The 21,723-nt window shown below is 37.8% G+C and overlaps 1 protein-coding gene across 3 annotated transcripts in view; it reads left to right on the top strand.

Annotated features, from left to right (window-relative positions):
- Window positions 1-21,723, top strand: part of LOC120535177 (collagen alpha-1(XXVII) chain B-like) — a 391,818-nt gene that overhangs the window by 335,372 nt on the left and 34,723 nt on the right. For all 3 annotated transcript variants that reach the window (XM_039762832.1, XM_039762833.1, XM_039762834.1), the window contains exons 40-46: window positions 719-772; window positions 1,606-1,659; window positions 8,136-8,192; window positions 8,302-8,355; window positions 14,194-14,247; window positions 16,142-16,195; window positions 20,690-20,743. In XM_039762832.1, coding sequence (XP_039618766.1) covers window positions 719-772; window positions 1,606-1,659; window positions 8,136-8,192; window positions 8,302-8,355; window positions 14,194-14,247; window positions 16,142-16,195; window positions 20,690-20,743 — 381 coding nt within the window. The remainder of the gene's footprint in view (window positions 1-718; window positions 773-1,605; window positions 1,660-8,135; window positions 8,193-8,301; window positions 8,356-14,193; window positions 14,248-16,141; window positions 16,196-20,689; window positions 20,744-21,723) is intronic.

Genomic DNA, 21,723 nt, shown 5'->3' with positions numbered 1-21,723 from the left:
CATAAACAAAAGCAAAACAACATGTGAACACCATACAAACAGGCAGCCCATGTCTTGCTCTGGTGGAACCATCAGCAGTAACTCAGAGCATTCATGGATTGACTTTCCTCTCCTCCTGTCCCTCTTTTGCTGATCTTATAAAGTTAATCTTGGGATGATATGGTCATCATGTATCCAATACAACTTTGCCTTTTTTAAAATGATTTTGTCCTAAAATGCTTTTAGAGTTAATATTCTTCTGTTATTAGAGTCAGTAGGCTATAGTGAGGCATGCTTGTGTAACTTACAAAGAGGGCTTATAAGAAGCACTCTTGTTCTACCATAATTTACACTTTGGGTTGATGCATTTCGTCATAAATAACACTTTGTGTTAGATGCATTAGCTCATCTCTTATAACCAAACACCACTTCATAGTAGCAATCCCAAAATTTTAAACTTTCTGTGCCACAGAGCTTCAACATTTTCTTCATAAATTAATTAATAAAACATTTAGGTGATTCTTAAGCAAACACGGAAGCATTAACAGACAAAGTACATTTTCAGTAGTCCAGTAATATGACAGCATAGAAATGAATAAAGCACATTTGTAAAAGGTCTATAAGAAAAGTACTGCTTCTGCAACATTTACAAATAAGATACAAAGTAAGAGAAAGAAAAACAGAGAAAAAACAACATCTCCACATACTATGGCATTAAAATGTCCTTTCTGTTTTACAGGGAGCCCCAGGTCGAATGGGTGAACAAGGAGAACCAGGAATACCAGGATATGAGGTAAGAACAAGATTATTTTAGCTTGGATTCATTAATTGTTCATGTCCAGAAACTATAATATGTACAGTATTTGCATTAAACAAAAATGTATATTGTTTACTCCTTTTCTTTGGCATCTATTGTTCAAAAATATTACTTCTGCACCTAAAAACCCAAATCATTAACACACCCAATTAACATTTGTATATCTCTTGCATTTGACCCACTGTAAATGTTTTGTTACGAACCTTTGCAGTGATCTCATCCGTTTTCCAAATTCCTAAGCACCTTTTTACATACAGTGTGTAATGGGAATATCCCATAATCTAAGCCTTTTGGAGAGCTGTGTCATCATTTTTTTACATTTGTCCTCTTCTGAGAAATTCCTTCTACTCCTGAAATCTTCATTCTCCAGGACCTTCCTCTTCTTTCACTCTCTCTTTACTCTTTTAAGCTCAGGCAGTTCTCTTTTGACACAATTACCACAAAGTTAGCTTTAGCCCCTTTTTAAAACTTCCAGATTCTGTGCCGCTCAATTTTCAGAGATGTTCCTTCTTTAACTTTACATTAAGTGAATTATCTGCTGTAAAAATTATTTATATGGGCTACTTTTGAGATGTATAGATGGGAGCTATGTATGCATATGTCAAATTCTAAATTAAGTTGATTGTGTTTCTCAGTGTCTTTAAGAATGATGTTGATCACAGAAAGTGTTCTCTTTCTGTTTTCAGGACTTTTTAAATGAGTAAATTCATACAATTTGGTAATTGGAATGTCAAATGTTTATTTCAACCTCATTTATCTTTTCATTATGTTTTTGGTGTTTTTTTCTTTCTGTTTTTTTTTTTGCATAGGGGCATCAAGGATCTCAAGGTCCCATTGGACCACCTGGACCAAAGGGCGATAAGGTGAACTTTTGCATTAATCTCCTCCTCCATTTGCTGTGGTAAAAACTACTAATTTTCAAGCCTAGTATTTAGTCATTCTTGCCTGGGGTGAAGGTGGTGAAAACATCCTTTAATGTAACAAAGTAGCTGATCTGTTTCATGTTGAATTTAAACCTTTACTTTGTTAATCATAAATTTATTTATAGGTGCATCCACATATAACATGAAAAGCACCTGCTGTTGTTGTCATATCTGAATGTTTGTCTCTCTATCTGTCTGCATGAATCAACTTGGCTTCCAGCAGACTCGATCTTTTTAAAAATGAGTACACCTACTTTATTCTTTGAGAAACTTTGCTAGGAAATTTCAAATTTTATTGATATGTCTTGAATTTATCATGATGTGCAAATATCTGTAATTTCAAAAACACCAATCTAAAAACCTTGGCAAATTTTTAAACTTATCTCTCTTAAAGAAGAGAAATATTCTGAGCAAACTTTGACTACAGATTAGTTTACTGTTTCATACTTAGCATAAATGAGGTTAATTCAGTTTGTACATTTTATACAGCCATGTTCCTCTTTGTGCTGCCTGTACAAGTCGCGGTGAACCTTTGCAATTCACATCTTGTACTATTTGTGCTCTTTGTGACTGTAAAAGTAAAAAATGAAAATAAGGAAAAAATAAACTTACTTAACTTATCTATAAATGAATGAAATAGAAAAGGAGCTAAGGGCAGCATGGTGGCACAGTGGGTAGTGCTGCTGCCTCGCAGTTAGGAGACCCGGGTTCACTTCCCCCCGGCATGGAGTTTGCATGTTCTCCCTGTGTCTGCGTGGGTTTCCTCCCACAGTCCAAAGACATACAGGTTAGGTGCATTGGCGATTCTAAATTGTGCTTGGTGTGTGTGCTGGCGCCCTGCCCAGGTTTGTTCCTGCCTTGCTCCCTGTGTTGGCTGGGATTGGCTCCAGCAGACCCCCCGTGACCCTGTGTTAGGATATAGCGGGTTGGATAATGGATGGATAGATAGGAAAGGAGCTATGTAAGTGTGGTTCTGTAAGTATAGAGGGATCAAATGTGTGCTTAGTATTTATATTGCAGTAAAAATAACATTGTGGCTTCGATATCAAGAGATTGTAATGATTCAATATGTTCCTGACACTGTATTGTATTGGCAAAGCACAACAATCACCTTCTGTCCATATGATGCAACCAACAATTTTATCTTGGGCCTTCAACATAGATTTTAACTCTTCTAAAATATTACCCTTATAAATAATTCTTGTGAACTACAATCAGCCATAAACAATCCACAGCCAACAATTAACAATTTACAGTCAACAAAAGTACAGTTTTTTGAGTTATATAATTAAGACTATGAAAGCAATTGCAGTCACCACAAGCCTGTTTGGGCTTGGTTTTTAACTATATTATATTGTAAAATGTTATTAGCAAACATGTACTTTATGTACTCTACCAGTACATTCACTATAATTTCTGGACATAAAATGTTGTTTCATAATTATTTAATAAACAAAAAATTTGATATGAAGTAGATAAAAAAATAAACAGTCACTTGAGTGCACCTGAATGTTACACCATGTGTGCATTTTCCAATTTTGTATATATTTTTTTGTTTTAAACTATGCTTTATGATTTGTTTACTGTGAATGTCTCTTAAAAAAGCAATTGCTTTGTTGAAAGATGTTAACAAAAAGAAAACTACCTTTTATCCTGCTATGCTGTACTAGCCTTCTAATCAGTAAGATATGCCTTTTAGAGAACATAATGTTCATTGTCTCTTTTTGAGCTTTTAACATGTAAAAGGTGTTGCCAAATGCAACAGACAAATCAGTCTGACTTTTTATGGTTGTCTGCTTTTCCTTCGTCGTCTTCTTCTTTCGGCTGCTCCCGTTAGCACAGCAGATCATCTTCTTCCATATCTTTCTGTCCTCTGCATCTTGTTCTGTTACACCCATCAGCTGCATGCCCTCTCTCACCACATCCATAAACCTTCGCTTAGGCCTTCCTTTTTTCCTCTTCCCTGGCAGCTCTATCTTTAACATCCTTCTCCCAGTATACGCAGCATCTCTCCTCTGCATCCACCTTCGCCCACTCTACTCCCTGCATCCTCACCATTCCACTGACCTCCCACTCATTTACACACGTTTTCTGTCTTGTTTCTACTGACCTTCATTCTTCTCCTCTCTAGAGCATATCTCCACCTCTCCAGGGTCTCCTCAACCTGCTCCCTATTATCACTACAGATCACAATGTCATCAGCAAAATCATAGTCCACGGGGATTCCTGTCTAATCTCGTCTGTCAACCTGTCCATCACCATTGCAAATAAGAAAGGGCTCCCACCTCCACCTTGAATGCATCCGACCTCACCACGGTCACACTTCCCTCGTGCATATACTGTACAACTCTTACATACTTCTCTGCCACTCCCGATTTCCTCATACAATACCACAGCTCCTCTCAAGACACCCTGTCATATGCTTTCTGGCCTTCTCTAAACTTCTCCATCAACATCCTCAAACATTGTATCTGTGGTGCTCTTTCTTGGCATGAAACCATACTGCTGCTCACTAATCATCACCTCACTTCTTAACCTAGCTTCCACTACTTTTTCCCATAACTTCATGCTGTGGCTCATCAATTTTATCCCCCTGTAGTTACTACAGTCCTGCACATCCCCCTTATTCTTAAATATCGACACCAGTACGCTTCTTCTCCACTCCTCTGGCATCCTCTCACTTTCAGAGATTCCATTAAACAATCTGGTTAAAAACTCCACTGCCATCTCTCCTAAACACCTCCATGCTTCCATAGGTATGTCATCTGTATCAACGGCCTTTCCATTTTTCATCCTCTTCATAGCTGTCCTTAATTCCTCCTCACTAATCCACTGCACTTCCTGATTCATTATCTCCATATCATCCAACCTCTTCTCTCTCTCGTTTTCTTCATTCATCAGCCTCTCAAAGTACTCTTTACATCTGCTCAACACACTCTCCTCTGAGTACGTTTCCATCTTTGTCCTTTATTACCCTAACCTGCTGCACATTTTTCCCAGCTCGGTCCCTCTGTCTAGCCCACTGGTCCTTTTCTCCCTCCTTAGTGTCCAACCTCTCATACAACTCATCATATGCCTTTTCTTTAGCCTTTGCCACCTCTCTCTTCATCTTACGCCTTATCTCCTTGTACACTTGTCTACTTTCTGCATCTCTCTGACTATCCCAATTCTTCTTTGCCACCCTCTTCCTCTGTGTACTCTCCTGTATTTCCTCATTCCACCACCAGGTTTCCTTTTCCTCCTTCCTCTTTCCAGATGTCACGCCAAGCATCCTTCTTGCTGTCACCCTTACTACATCTGCTGTAGTTTCCCAGCTGTCTGGTAACTCTTCACTGCCACTCAGTGCCTGTCTCACCTCCTCCCTAAACTCAACCTTCCACCATTTGATACTTGGCTCTGCCCTCACTCTCTTCCTCTTCTTGATCTCCAACGTTATCCTACAGACTACCATCCTATGCTGCTTAACTACACTTTCCCCTGCCATCACTTTGCAGTCTTCAATCTCTTTCAGATCAACTCTTCTGCATAAGATGTAACCTACCTGTTGTGCATCTTCCTCCACTCTTGTACGTCACCCTATGTTCCTCCCTCTTCTTAAAATACATATTCACCACAGCCATGTCCATCCTTTTGGCAAAATCCACTATCCTTTGACCTTCTTCATTCCTCTCCTTGACACCATACCTACCTATCACCTCCTCATCTACACTGTTCCCTTCACCAACATGTCCATTGAAATCCGCTCCAATCACCACTTTCCATCCCTTGGGTACATTGTTCATCACTTCATCCAACTCACTCCAAAAATCTTCTTTCTCACCCATTGCACACAGTACCATTTTATAGAAAAGCAGATTCAGCCAAAATAGGGAAAGTTACATGAGTATAACTGTACCATCCATTCTTTGCAAACAGGTTATTATATCTGTCTTGTATCTCTCAGTGTGCTGGTTAAACAGGCTAAGTGCCAGATAGATGTTAAAGTGCTTTCTGTGTTATATATTAAACGCCTGTTTTACCCAATTGCTTTTGAAATAATTTAGCTATTTGTTTCACTTTGTGAATAAACAATCTACACCAAAGCCTTAAGTTCAAGTATACCCCATGTAAAGATGTGTTTTCTTAAAAATATTTGTATGCATGAGTATTCATTTTAACAATATAAATGGACAATGTTGATCTAATGTAATAACTAATAATGAAAAGTTTTCTTTGCAAACATTTATTCATCAGTAAATCAGAATTGCAAATTCAAATTAAACATATACGCCTAGCTTCAGTAGCTGAAATTTTGGTCCCTTTGGACCAATAATAAGGTCTTTCCTTGTAATTCTCTATTGTCTCCTTCATTAACTTAGAAAACTTGTCCACTTCTCCTTACAGATCTCCTTCAGCTATGTGATATTTCAGGGTTTTCTTGCCGATTCTGCATGCTCCAAATCACACCACAGTATGTCTGTGATGTTAAAAATCAGGCTTTGATTTGGCCATCCCATAACCTTCTATTTCTCCTAATTGATCCATTCTTTTTGTGGATCTGCATTGCCTTATTACAAGTTTCACTTATGGTTCAGCTTCAGTTTTTTGACAGCTGACTTCTAATTCTTTTCAAATACTCCCTGGTAAATTGTGAAATTTGTGATTAACTTGATAAAAACAGGCTGGCCATGCCATAAGGTAGCAAAGCAGTCCCAAACCATAATGCTTTCATCACCATGCCATACAGTATCATAAGATTCTTTTGGCCAAAGGCAGTTTGTGGTATTCTCCAAACATGATGTTTAGCATTATTGTCTAAACCTCCCAATCACATTATTCACATAGTCCTGTTTTTTCATCTAGATGTTATCCAGCAAATTTCAGTCATGCATGTATGTTCTTTTTAGGGAGTAGAGGCTTCTCCATTCCTGACGTCAAATGTATGCAAAGTTATGTAGTCTCAAGACTTGCCTATAAATCTTGAGATGTTATCCTAGGGTTCTTTGAGACTTTCTACAGCATTTGTTCATTAGCTCTTGCCCTAAATTTGGTCAGCAACCTGGCCTATATTGATTCTCGCAGAAGTTGCACATAAACCTATGTGTTTTTTTTTTTGCACTGTGATGATGCAGCAAAATCAGCATCTTTTAAGCATTTTTCATCCATCCATCCATTTTCTAACCCGCTGAATCCGAATACAGGGTCACGGGGGTCTGCTGGAGCCAATCCCAGCCAACACAGGGCACAAGGCAGGAACCAATCCTGGGCAGGGTGCCAACCCACCGCAGGACACACACAAACACACCCACATACCAAGCACACACTAGGGCCAATTTAGAATCGCCAATCCACCTAACCTGCATGTCTTTGGATTGTGGGAGGAAACCGGAGCGCCCGGAGGAAACCCACGAGACACGGGAGAACATGCAAACTCCACGCAGGGAAGACCCGGGAAGCGAACCTGGGTCTCCTAACTGCGAGGCAGCAGCGCTACCACTGTGCCACCGTGCCAGCATTTTTCATGAATTGTGATACATACCGTCAGCAGGTTTTCATTCAAATCAACAACTGACTGCAATTTATAAATGCACTCCTGACACAAGTCATTCAGTACATACAGTATAATATACAGTCTATTCATAGCCACACAGGAATATCAGTTCATATTGTGTACTGTGAGGAACATACGTGCAACATCTGCACAGAATAGAGCTGTTGACAAATAATGCTCCTTGAGAAGTGAAATTGTAGCTGGCAATTGTGTTCTGTTTTTATGAACTGCATTTATTCTGATACAGAATCAGGAAGCAAACAATCCTGCTTTCTTTTTTCATTTTTACCTACAAACACCCTTACAGAATGTAACTCCTTAAAGCGTTATAAATAGCTTTTTAAGCAACAGAATAATCACAAATGTAAGTTTTCATTCATTTATTAGGAGTTTATTTGTAATGGAGTGCACAGATACAGTTGACTTGAAGGTGTGATTTTAAGAAAATCTGCTTTCAATGGTTAAGATTTGTTAGCTACTTTTTCCATTGTGTTTTGTTTGGTTGGTTTTTATTTAAGTGTTTTGGGGTTTATTTAGGGCGAATTTTGTAACTTTTTTATAAAAATCAAATCAAATCTATATTTTAAGGACTATTTCTCTTAACTATTTGTCTTTCTTTTGCATGTGTACATTATTTATCTATCTTTTGTATACTGTTTATTCATTATTCTTATCTAAATTTCATTTGCTTTTCTTTTGTACTAACTCTTTGAGTTAAATCACTTTCAGCTCTGTCCTTTGAATGAAAATGTGCAATAGAAGTAAAACTTCTTTTCCCGCTTCTTTATAAACAATTTTAAATGGTTGTATCTTTTTTTTTTTTTTTCATTTTATTGTTTTTTTCTTTTTTAATAAACCGAAATAACAACTTTGTTGCCTTGAACAGGGTGAACAAGGAGATGATGGGAAGACAGCTGGCCCCCCAGGAACACCAGGAGATAGAGTATGAATTGCAATTTCCATTCTCTCCTTCATCTTTGTTTTTTAAGGAAGGAACCCTCTTTTCTGTTTGTTAGTTTTTTTTAAAGACGTTCGTTTTTCTCCTACTACAGGGTCCTTCTGGAGACAGAGGAGACAGAGGTGAATCTGGAGATACTGGCTATCTTGTAAGTGGCTTCTAGATCTTTTTTTCTTGAGACAACAGTTCAGATGTCATAATAAATGATACATTTCTCTATCTTTCTCTGTTCCTATCCCTGTTTGCTGTGTTCAGCTTTTAGTGTTTGAAATGAAATGTTGCTACAACTTATTTAGTGGCCATTTCATCTGTGTGTTATATGGAACTTCAGTCACCATTATGAGATACTCTGATGGTTAGGGAAGCCAATAGACATCTCGAATCTCATTTATAAAACCTACCTTAGATTCCATACTAAAATTTTGCTCATGCTCGAAAGGCCAAAACAAAGTACGCAAAAAAAAAAAAACCCAAACAAATTCATAAAACCGTGCATATCCACATGCCACCCCAAGTTCCTTTATAAACCTCAGATTAACTTAAAACTACGCGTGTGCACAAGCTTTTAACTTCTCCTTGACCTCTCTAGCCAGTAAGCATGTATGTCCTAAACAGCGCCTTTTTTGAATATTTATGGGCTAATAACCATTTAAATTTTGCCATATTCCTGAGTGAGGTCTTTATTACAAACCATGGGAGAATACAGAAACTGAAACTTCAGTGAATGAGAACTTGACGTATTACTTATTGAGGTGGAGAACTACAAAACATTCATTTTGCTAGTTTCTCTGTGAGAGTCGCAAGTAAAAGAAATAAAAACAACTGCGGGAGCAAGTGAATGCAGGCGAGCGAAGAGAGTGATGGCAAGGTGTCATCGTGGAGCAGACGCAAAAGGAAGCACAGCTTGAATTGATGCAGGCAGTATGCATGGCACTGCAAGAAATTAAGAATCTTCGTATTGAACTTGTAAAAAAATAATTTTGCCAAGTAAATGGCAATGTCAGAATACATGCAAGTCTCTTTATATTCAATGCACAACATCCTCATGTCTTTGGCTTGATGTTGTGTTGATGTCCTAAATCACAGGAGGGCCGCAGTGGCTGCAGGTTTTCTTTCTAACCCTTTTCCTAATCAGTGTCCAGTTTTCACTGCTAATTAACTTCTTTTCCCTCTATTTTAATAGCCCTGTTTTTAAGGATTAAGTCTTAAGTATTAAATGACAGCCAAACAGAAATGAGACGTGAAATGAGCCGACAGATGACCAGCTAAATTGGGGCTTCAAACTCCAACCGGTTCCTTAATGAGAAGCTGATTCTTGCTGTTAATTAAACCCGTTATTCAATTCTATGCCTTGTTGCTGCTCTCTTTTTGCTACAGCAGACATTTCCAAAACTGTTGATATTGTTTTTTTCTAAGAAATCCTAAAATGTTTTGGTAACCTGAGGGATCAACCTTACTGAGACCTTCATCTTTATTTTCAGATTTTGTTTGATGGGTACAGGTGAGCTGGTCATGTCCTGCTTGTTCTATGTCTCATTACAGTCCGGCTGCTAATTAAGGAAAAAACAACTAAGGGGCCTGAGTCAAGCTAATTAAAGTTGAGGCTAAAGAAGTTAATTAGCATCAAAAACTGGTCACTAATTAAGAAGATGGTTAGAATGAAAACCTGCAGCCACTGCGGCCCTCCAAGACTGGAGTTCGACACCCCTGTGGACCTAAAGGACAGAGCCAAGGTCATTCATGCGCTCATTTTGTCCCATCTCAAGTGGCATAGGCAGTTCATGTTTCTGTGCTATGCTGTGCAGTGCTGCACAAGTCGTCACAATGCCGCAAACCTTTGTAGGGCTCTACAACATTATGCCACCCAACAAGCCAGAACACCGCCATCCACCCTTTAATGAACCAATAGGCCATTCTATCATTAAATGTGTGCGGGAGTGCCTTTCATTATATCGGCTCTTTTATGTTGTTTGTAGGCTGGTGAGTGTTGTGAAGAGCAAGACCCTGAGGGGAAGCCCAGTATCATCTGAAAGAAAGATTTTACGTGTTGAGCTGTGTGTTTTACAACATAACTGGCGATGGCAAATTTAGCATTTTTGGAAGATTATCACCAATGGGAGGCTACACAAGGAGTCAGTTTTCAGGGATCGCAATGATATTTTGGCTCATGATGACGACTGGCTTATAAGCTGATTTACACTTACTAGAGCTGCCCTCGTGGACTTGTGTGCTGAATTGGAGTCTACTTTACAGTAACCATCGTGACGAATCGCACAAGCCCTGTTCCATTACAGGTTTTAACAGCCATAGGTTAGGGCATTTGGCAAAGAGTGTATTTTAGAGTAAACTGGCTGATTGGTCAGGAATCATACAGTCATAATTGATTTATTTTCTGTATGGGATGGTGTAATTGAGATGTTTTCCCACATACACCCAATTTCCTTATGCTTATGGTGAGGAAACCGTGATCAAAGGTGATTTTTAGTGTTTGCTGGTTTTCCTGATGTATTTGTCGCGATTAACTGAACTCATTTTACAATTGAGGCACCATCAGAAAATTAATCTGCCTTTATAAAAAGAAAGCACTTTTACTATAATGTTATGTTCATTTGTACCTGAATAACATACTGTAACTGAACCCATGATTCCTTTATTTTATCAACTAGTAATGTAGGAAGCAGACTTCAGGATCATGCCATGTGTGGTACTTGGATTCTTGGTAGTGCTGCCATTGCCTGTTATGTTGTATGACACACACCACACCCTTTTTATAGACAAAACATTCTAAACATGAAGGCTGTTAACATTAAGTATATGCAGTATATGCATTAGGTCTTATTACCAATGTTGAAGACAACTGTTTTGATTGGTCTGTGATATGCTTAGTTCAGGAACATCAGAATGTGACTGACGCATCATTGAAATGCACATTGAAATGCACAATGAAACAAGACTGTCTGCTCATTTTACTGTCTTGCTGCCTGGAGTTGCTAAAATGCCAATACGGTGGTACCCTGAGATACGAGTGCCCCAACGTACGAGTTTTTTGAGATACGAGCCGTCACTAGGTCGATTTTTTGCCTTGAGTTATGAGCCAAAATTCGAAATACGAGCCATCAAAGAACTTGTCGGCGCACATTCCGAGGAACTGACGACGCAGGAGTTGACGGAACTACAGACGCGACAAAATACGGAGGTTCTATTTTTGCTATTTTTAATATATATAAATGATTTAGATAGGAATATAAGTAACAAGCTGGTTAAGTTTGCAGATGATACCAAGATAGGTGGATTAGCAGATAATTTGGAATCCGTTATATCATTACAGAAGGACTTGGATAGCATACAGGCTTGGGCAGATTTGTGGCAGATGAAATTTAATGTCAGTAAATGTAAAGTATTACACATAGGAAGTAAAAATATTAGGTTTGAATACACAATGGGCGGTCGGAAAATTGAGAGTACACCTTATGAGAAGGATTTAGGAGTCATAGTGGACTCTAAGCTATCAACTTCCTGACAGTGTTCAGAAGCCATTAAGAAGGCTAACAGAATGTTAGGTTATATAGCACGATGTGTGGAGTACAAGTCCAAGGAGGTTCTGCTCAGCCCTTATAACATACTGGTGAGGCCTCATCTTGAGTACTGTGTGCAGTTTTGGTCTCCAGGCTACAAAAGGACATAGCAGCACTAGAAAAGGTCCAGAGAAGAGCGACTAGGCTGATTCCAGGTCTACAGGGGTTGAATTATGAGGAAAGATTAAAAGAGCTGAGCCTTTACAGTTTAAGCAAAAGATTAAGAGGTGACATGATTGAAGTGTTTAAAATTCTGAAGGGAATTAGTACAGTGGATCGAGACTTGTATTTTAAAATGAGTTCATCAAGAACACGGGGACACAGTTGGAAACTTGTTAAGGGTAAATTTCGCACAAACATTAGGAAGTTTTTCTTTACACAAAGAACGATAGACACTTGGAATAAGCTACCAAGTAGTGTGGTAGACAGTAAGACGTTAGGGACTTTTAAAACTCGACTTGATGTTTTCTTGGAGGAAACAAGTGGATAGGACTGGCGAGCTTTGTTGGGCTGAATGGCCTGTTCTCGTCTAGATTGTTCTAATGTTCTAATGTTCTGCAGGAGATCAGTATCGCACAGGAGCCAGAGGTGGAGGAGGTTATCTCTTTAAGTGAGATAAAGGAAGTGTTTGCAATGTGGGAAAAAGTTTCAAACTTTAAAGAAAAGAAACACCCTGAAAAAGATACAACTGATAGTGCAGCGGCGCTATTTAATGACACTTGCCTAACTCATTTCAGAAATATTCTAAAGGGGAGGACTAAGCAAAGCTCCTTGGAAAGGTTTCTATTGAAACTTGAGAATGAAAGTGAGGAAAGTGTGGCAAAAAAGAAAAAAACTAGTGAAGAAGAAAATTAAGTTAAGCAAAAGTGAAAGAAAAAACATTAGAATACGCTAATCGGTTTCACTAACATCTGTTTATTTCTTTAGATTCTCTTTTATGTATTAGGTTTTATTTTGTTTGTATACAATATTTGTTCATTATAAATACTTTTTTCTTATGTTGAAAACATTTAACAAAAAATTGGGGTGGTTTTTTGGGTGCTGGCACAAATTAATCTCATTTCAATTAATTTCAATGGGGAAAATTGATTTGGGATACAGTACGAGCATTTTGACTTACAAGCTCAGTTACGGAACGAATTAAACTCGTATCTCGTGGTATCACTGTACCAATAAAGTATGTGTAGGACTTACAAATGGTCTAAATTTGCCATAACATAAAACCAATTTTCACACCAATTGTTTGATTTATAAATCATGATTTTTGTGTAAGAAATGGCTTACACATGTTTCCATGCATACTCGGGGGCCCAGAGTAGTGTTTTCAGTATAAAAAGGCGTTTTTCTCAGGTATCTTATATTCTATATAACACTGTAATATACACTGTGAATACCACTAAAGGCAATCCAAATAAATGGCCCAACAGACCTTACTACATACATGAGGATTCCAGTGGAGGCTTAAGAAAGTGACCGAAAGTTTTCTTTGCACAATTGAGCATCAAAATCTAGAATAAAGAGCCTAGAGACATTACTGCATTTCTGTTGATGAGACACTTCAACTTAAAAACTAATGAATACTATGAACAAGATATATTGAATTCTGTTTTCTTACTTGTACAGTATACCTTCTTATATTATCATTATAAAGTCTTCATTTAACATTTCTTTAAATCAGTGATTCCCAAACCCGGTCCTGGCGATCCCCTGTGGCTGCAGGTTTTTGTTCCAACCAGATTCACAATAAGTGATAACAAAAGATCTCATTTAGTTAGCTGGTCTTTTTTCTTCCCTTATACTTCATTCAGAAAAGCACAGCAGTATGATTTTACATTATAAGACATTTAGAAATATTTCAATTTTTTTGCTATAGCTTTAAAAGCTTAACTCTTATTATTTTTTTCCCTTATTCTGTGTAGTCTGCTCCCTTCATTGTATCCTAATAGTGACAATTAAATACAAGCAAAGCAGACACCCAGGGTAACAACACTAAATGATGGAAGGCTGCAACTGCTTCAGTATTTGACCCACTAATTAGTCAATAATAGAAAGACAAAATGGAAATCAGGATGAATATAAATAACAACATTATCCTCATATAACTGTTTAATTTCTATTAAAATATATTAACCCACTTACTGTTGTAATTTCTCCATTGATCCCAAAACACAGAAACTGGGAAATGACAGCTCACTTAATTAGGCTAGGAATTCAACTAAAAACTGATGTTGTTTGGAACAAAAACCTGGCACCCCAGGGAGTCCCCAGGACCAAGTTTGGGAACCACTGCTTTAAACACTTACAACTGTAAGAAACATTTAATGCAGATTGAATTGATAGTAGACAAAAACATGTGCAAGAGGTATATGTCTGAATTGTATGTATTATGTTTAACAAATATTCTGCTTTAGGGCTTACAAGGACCAGATGGGGGGAGAGGTAAAGCTGGAGCCCCAGGTTTGCCAGTAAGTAATTAGTATATCTATTTAAATATGACGAGTTTTCAAATATGACTGACTGGACCAGTACAACACAGCAGTTCATTAACCGCACATCAGTAGAAACCAACTTCTTTGTTTTGCACAAATCTAGTGTAAAATCGAAAAGAAGAAGCAGTCCCTTCTTTATCAAAAGTTATGTTGTTGGTGTTAGAATTCACCTAATTTGAAATGTTTTTATTTATTCGTTTTGTGAATTACCATCTTTTTCATGGTACTTTTGATTTTTTGATGTGATATACTTTGCTAATCCCCAAGGGGAAATTGTCTTCTTTCATGACTTTTAGGGGTCAGAGGATGTACTTATTGTGACTTTTTGTGCTCACTTGCATAGATGTTGTTTGTTTCTCAGGCCATATAAGCACGATCATAAATGTATGGCCTTTGCTGGCTTGGATGTTTGAGAGAGAGGTTGGGAGCATGCGTTATATGTTAATGTACATCCGAATTTTATTTCAAAATAAAAGAAGGACTTCCTCTAGAACATGCTAATTCCTTTCTTGCATTGATAGGCTGAGATTTGTGCTAAGGAGTTGTGAAGCCCCAACACTAATCACTGCACCACCATGCTACCCAGGAGCAGAAACAATGTTTATATTTTTTTCTAAAGTGTCCTAAATATTCCATAGTATAATCTTATGTGATCTTAACATTTTTCATTAAATAGTGTCTGCTTTTACACAACTCACCTTCTACCTTTTAGTGGAGCTGTAAGTACTGTACAGGTATATGTGTAATATCCATCCGTATTTTCTATTAGAGTGAGAGCATTATCTAGTTTTTTATTTTCATTCTTATTTATGTATTGAATTGTTCTGCAGCATTTTCAGTTTGTTAAATCTTATGAATGTTTAAGATAGCTGTTCAGTGGATACCCAAAACAAATACCCTGCCTTATAGCAGTACAAGGCATATAAATCCTTGTAGTCCGTGACAGACTAGTTCCACAGTACAAAATCAAACTTATCTCAGCATAGAAAATATCAATAGAATGTTAGTGGACCATCCACAGCATTTAAAAAGGCAAAATACTAAATTTTATATGTCAGTGTGTGAGAACTATAAGTCAGCATAGGTAGTTTTCAGATTATATTTTGAATTTGTTAGATAGTATCCTGAAGAATTGCTTTAAAAGTTTATTCCATTATATTTCAAACAAATGCCAGAGAACAAACCATTATATATACAGTACTGTATACCACTTCAAATCACTCACTGCTTTTATATAGCACATTCCATCTTGAATGAACATGGCAAATAATTTCACAGTAACTTGATTTGTATAGTTCACCTGATTTGAAGTTGATTCTGACTTCTGGAGGTCAACCAGCTTCTACAGTAAGTTGCTTGCTCAAGTACACACAATTATGCCGATTCTTATCTCATTATCACAAGTTCAACTTCTAGCCTGCTGTGGTGGGCTGGCGCCCTGCCCGGGGTTTGTTTCCTGCCTTGCACCCTGTGTTGGCTGGGATTGGCTCCAGCAGACCCCCGTGACCCTGTAGTTAGGATATAGCAGGTTGGATGATGGATGGATGGACTTCTAGCCTGTAAGATACACAGTCTGTCTTATCAAATACAGTTGATTTAGACTCCTTTTATTCTAAATCATGCTTGTGTTTTTTTACTTTGGGGTTAATCTTTTTAATTTCCAATAATTCTGCCTCAGTTGATCGAATATTAAAAATTTCACTCAGTATGAATGATGCAGTTTGTGTGACTAGAACTCTGCCATATACAAGTAAATTATGTATTATATTGCTATTAATAATCATTATGCAAACATATGGATTACTGTGTTATGTTCAAATTATTTATGTGTAATTATAGTAAAGCCATTATCTATTTTGTTTTGTTTTAGGGAGAACCTGGGCCTCCAGGACATCCAGGGCCAAAAGGATCCAAAGGGCAAGAGGTAAAGGCAGACTTCAACTTGCATTTGTCCCCATTGCCAATCTGCAGTGCAGACACTTGAGCTAGTTTTCTGACATTAATTGTTTTAGATAAAACACCAATTGACAGCTGGTAATTGTAAAAGCCATTTTCTCAATAATGAAATTAGTAATGATGTAATGTAATAAAAAAGTATTAATTCAGTGTGTAACTGGTTGTGAATGGCTTTAGCCATATTACATCCAAGAAAATCTATACATTTGCTAAGGTAATGATTTTGTAACATTTTATTCTGACAGAATTAACATATCATAATTTACACAGAATTAGCGTATACATTAGAAATAATATAAAAGAATGTATTGTACGATGCTCGTGGTAGGATGAGTGAACTTGATCAACACACAAATTTGTTTGAAATTTAATCTAAAACTTTGTTGTCTGAAGTTGTGGCAGTTTTGGTAGTGCCATACTAGAATTTTCATTTATGTGTGCTTAAAGGAAAAGAACACATTGACTGTAGACACTTCCGGACTCAGGTGCTGTCCAGTAACAGTGCCATTCACTGTATGGCCTATGTTTGCTGAACTTTGTGATGCTGGCAAGCAATTGACAGAAATAATTTTAAACATGACTATTCTTTCAACACTAATACTCTGCACTTAATTGAAACAGGGGTAGCATACTTCTGGTTTTTCTTTTCCATGAAGTGAAAAGGACTTCCTTTGTGGCTTTTTCATATTTAGTTTCATCGGGCCTCCTCAGCAGTGGGTTAAGATCAAGATTCCACTTAGCTTGAACAATGTAATGTCTTGTGCTCATTGAATTACTGACATTGATCTGTTATGTTTTTTTATTAAAGTCACTGTGACTGCCTTTAAAGTAAGCTGCTCAAAAAATTAAAGGAACACTTTGAAAACACATCAGATCTCCATGTGAAAAAGTCCTGCTGGATATCTATACTGATATGGACTGCGTAATGTGTTAGGAATGAAAGGATGCCCCATAGTTTGATGGAAATGAAAATTATCAACCTACAGAGGGCTAAATTCACAGACACCCCGAAAATCAAAGTGAAAAAATGATGAGGCAGGCTTGTCCATTTTGCCGAAATTTCATTGCAGCAACTCAAAATCGTACTCAGTAGTTTGAAAGTTCCCCACGTGCTTGTATGCATGCCTGACAACGTCATTTGATCTCCTCCCAGATCTGGACCAGGGCATCACTGAGCTCCTATACAGTCTGAAGTGCAACCTGGTGGCATCGGATGGACCGAAACATAATGTCACACCCAGAGGTGTTCTGTTGGATTTAGGTCAAGTGAGCGTGGAGGCCAGTCAATGGTATCAATTCCCTCATCCTCCAGAAACTGCCTGTATGCTCTCGGCACATGAGGTCAGGCATTGTCATGCACCAGGAGGAACCCAGGACCCACTGCACCAGCATAGGGTCTGACACTGGGGCCAAGGGTTTCATCCTGATACCTAATGGCAGTCATGGTGTCGTTGTCTAGCCCCTCCATGGATATGCCTCCCCAGACTATCACTGATCCACCACCAAACCACTCATGCTGAACAATATTACAGGCAGTATAATGTTCTCCACGGCTTCTCCAGACCCTTTCACATCTGTCACATATGTTCAGGGTGAACCTGCTCTCACCTGTGAAAAGCCCAGGGTGCCAGTGGTGGACCTGCCAATTCTGGTATTCTATGGCAAATGCCAATCAAGCTGCATGGTGCCGGGCAGTGAGCACAGGGCCCACTAGAGGACGTCGGGCCCTCAGGCCACCCTCATGAAGTCTGTTTATAACTGTTTGGTCAGAGAGCAAGAAGCTCATTTTGTAGGGCTCTGGCAGTGCTCATCCTCTTCCTCCTTGCCCAAAGGAGCAGATACCAGTCCTACTGATGGGTTATGGACCTTCTATGGCCCTGTGCAGCTCTCCTAGGGTAACTGCCTGTCTCCTGGAATCTCCTTCATGTCCTTGAGACTGTGCTGGGAGACACAGCAAACTTTCTGGCAATGATACGTATTGATGTGCCATCCTGGAGAAGTATGAACTACCTGTGCAACCTCTATAGGGTCCAGGTATGGCCTCATGCTACCAGTAGTGACACTGACTGTAGCCAAATGCAAAACTTGTGAAAAAACAGATGTCTCCACCATTAAACCATTCTTGTTTTGGGGGTCATCTCATTGTTGCTCCTCTAGTGCATCTGTTGTTAGTTTCATTAACACCAAGGCAGCTGAAACTGATTAACAACCCACTCTGCTACCTAACTGACCAGATCAATAGCCCAGAAGTTTCATTTATTTGATGCTATACTCTCATTAAAAAGTGTTCATTTAATTTTTTTGAGCAGTATAATATATGATGCTGGACTTTTCATACATCCTTACTGCTTACATTGCATAGCCTTGAGCGAAAAAAGCTAAAATCAGGAGTATAAATGTATGATTTAAAGCAAAAAAGAGGTTCTCATTTTAATGCTGAAAATAAGGGAGGTGTACCCTTCAAGCCCCATGACTAATTTAGAAGCTTCTGGTTACACACACACGCGCACACACACACACACACACAAATAAGTGTAAACCTGGAACACTGCCAGAAGAGGTTTGCAGCAATATTTTTCTAGATAAGAAATGACATCGAATATGTACTGTATGATGGAAATTTTGGGAAAATGTATAAGTTGAGGATTGTTATAGACATTTTAGTAATATGTTAAATTACTGAAAGAAGCATATTACATATTTTGCACAATAGCTGGCTGTGCCTAACTGGTCCTTAATGCAGAGATGCCACTAGTCTCAGAGTGAATCACCCAGATGCTTACATATTTGTAAATTTCTTCATTTTTAGTTAAAGCAAAGTTCAATCTTAAACTTACTCATTTTAAAATGCATGCTTTTTAATGAGCACCAAAGTAAAATATATACCATGACTGTGATATCAAACAAATATTGTAATTTTACTGTAAAAGTACATTTTTGTATCAATTACTATAACAAGTGTAGTATAGAGGCATCACAAACCAGGTTTAAATACTTCTTAGGGTGTGAGTTTTGTACAGTGATTGTTCACAGTAGTCTTTGTAAAGCAATTGTAAACACTATTAAAATAAACATATGCAATGTACACTGAACGTTTAATGCAGGTCAAGCAGCCTTTTAAAAAGTTAGTAAATTAATTTAAGAACCATTATAGTACACACAGTATAAATTACAGCATTCAGTAAGTAAGTAGTGTTTTGAAGGTGCATACAGTGTATTGAATGAGCAAAGGGAGACTTTTTGAATACCAATTTTTTATGCATTTGTTGTGATGTTTTGAGGTACAGCAGAGCAGACACCAATCAAGCACAATTGGAGCCTGAGTAAATGAAGAGAGGCTTATTCAATATGAAACACACACAGGGTGGGCAAAACAGAAGGAAATTCAGATACATGCACAAGTCTGGTTTATTGAATATGAAACACACCTAGGAATAGGTGGAACACAAGGAATGAGACTAATACAAAATTACAAACACCACAGCTTCTCTGGCCCAATAGAATACAAGATAGGATCCCTCTTTAGCCAATGGGGTAGCTAGTTCACTTCCCGAGAGTTAAACACTCACCGACACTCCTTTCAGCCTCTCTCTCTCTCTCTCTCTCTCTCACCAAATGCTCTTCTCCCAACAGCAAGGATATTGAGCCCACTGACAGTGGGGTTTTTAAGTTGGATCTTGGTATCATTTCCATTATCACTTACAGTTTTATACAAATGCCTCTAGACCAGGCCTACGCTTAAAAAAAAACACCCTCTTGGAGTATTGTTCCCATTAATTTCTCTGGCAGCCCAAGTGTTTCAGCCAGACTTTAGGCCTATTTTTAATAATAGGACTAGGCAGCACTGCAGTGGCCATAACAACAAAGGCCCTGTCTACTGCTTCCCCCCATTATCTTGGTAGTAAATGTATTACCTGTGGTCCTGTATTCCCCATTGTTCTTCCCATTATCATTTTGTGTCCATGGACACAATAAATTTTACTTTTTGCTATCCCTGCAAGGGCAGGTAAATATTGGTCTCCTATTTGCAATGCCCAAACTAATTGCCAATTCAGGCCTTGAACAGCAGTATGTTTTCCACACATGCAAGTCACTGACTATATAATACAACCACAACAAATGAAAAGGGAAAGTGTGACTATTTAATTGTATAATTTTTTACAATTAGTGTTGCAAACAGGGTTAGGGTAGAGTTAGGGTGATCTTGTGTATCACCCTCCACCAAATCCCTGGCTTCTAAAAACTACTGCCAACATCATTAGTTCCTCATAACAAATACTTTCATTGAAAGCAATAGAGTATATACAGTTTATTGATTTGAATTCACGTATTCTGTAAATGAAATCTTTTTTTTTTTTTCTTAAATAAAGTAACAGAAATGTTATACGCATTCTATTTTGGTTTTGTTTGGAGAACAGCTAACTATGTCTGTTTGCTTCTGATAAATCTTTTTCTCTTTTAGGGACAAAAGGGAAAAACAGGAATTCAGGGTAAAGTTGGCAGCCCTGGACCTCCAGTAAGTACACTATGTTTATATTAAATTCTGTTTTCCTTCAAAATGGAAAATAGAACATAATTTTTTGTAACATCATATTGCTTGACCCTGGAACAAAAATATTATTTGTGTGCAATCCCTAACTATAAAATATAAGCCTTCCATAACTAAATATGGAATGACAGTTATGAGGTTGTAAATGTGAAACTGTTTGAAATAGCAGTTGTTAAAGAAATCCTTGACTTACCATATTCAATCAAAATGTGTCTAGAACCAATTGCTCATCCTATGTACATATATATATATATATATATATATATATATATATATATATATATATATATATATAATATATATATATTTATATATATATATAGTTTAATAGAAATAGGTCTTTATCATGGCACTCCACACCTAAAAGGAAACTTATAGTCGGTATATTTTGTAAAATAAAAGCTCATTAACAGAATCCCTTATTTTTAATTTACTACATTTATTAATTAATTTGACATTATAAATCAGTTGTGTTACTTTAACTTTCTATCAGTATTACATGCATTTTACATTAATACTTGAAATTCCTAAAATAATTGGTGAGGGCATCAGGCCATCATTTTGTTTCTCGTCTTTCTACATGAACAAGTTTAAGATCACAGAGACATGGGTTCTACTGATAGTAACAACATTCATATCTCTCTATTATAAAAAAAATCTTGGGAGAGAGATGAGGGAGACAAGACGTGACCTTCTTGGAAGACATTTTGACATAACACAAGGCAAGGCAGTGAGACAATAGGACAGCTGCTGTACAAGCTTTTACATGATCGACGCACAACGTGACAAGCAGAACACGCAGCTCGCCAGCAGCAGCAGCAAGACAGTAGCTGATCCGATCGCGTCTCCTTAGCGTGCATTCAGAGCACCCTCCCACCCTTCAAAACGCGAGCAGCATTATACGTCCCGCAAGATAGAAATTTAATCATACCCAGGGCTGGAAATAA

This window comes from Polypterus senegalus, chromosome 9 (genome assembly GCF_016835505.1).
Source record: "Polypterus senegalus isolate Bchr_013 chromosome 9, ASM1683550v1, whole genome shotgun sequence".
Classification (NCBI taxonomy): Eukaryota; Metazoa; Chordata; class Cladistia; order Polypteriformes; family Polypteridae; genus Polypterus; species Polypterus senegalus.
The sequence above is the reverse complement of the archived record's forward strand: the minus strand, read 5'-3'. Positions and strand labels throughout refer to the sequence as shown.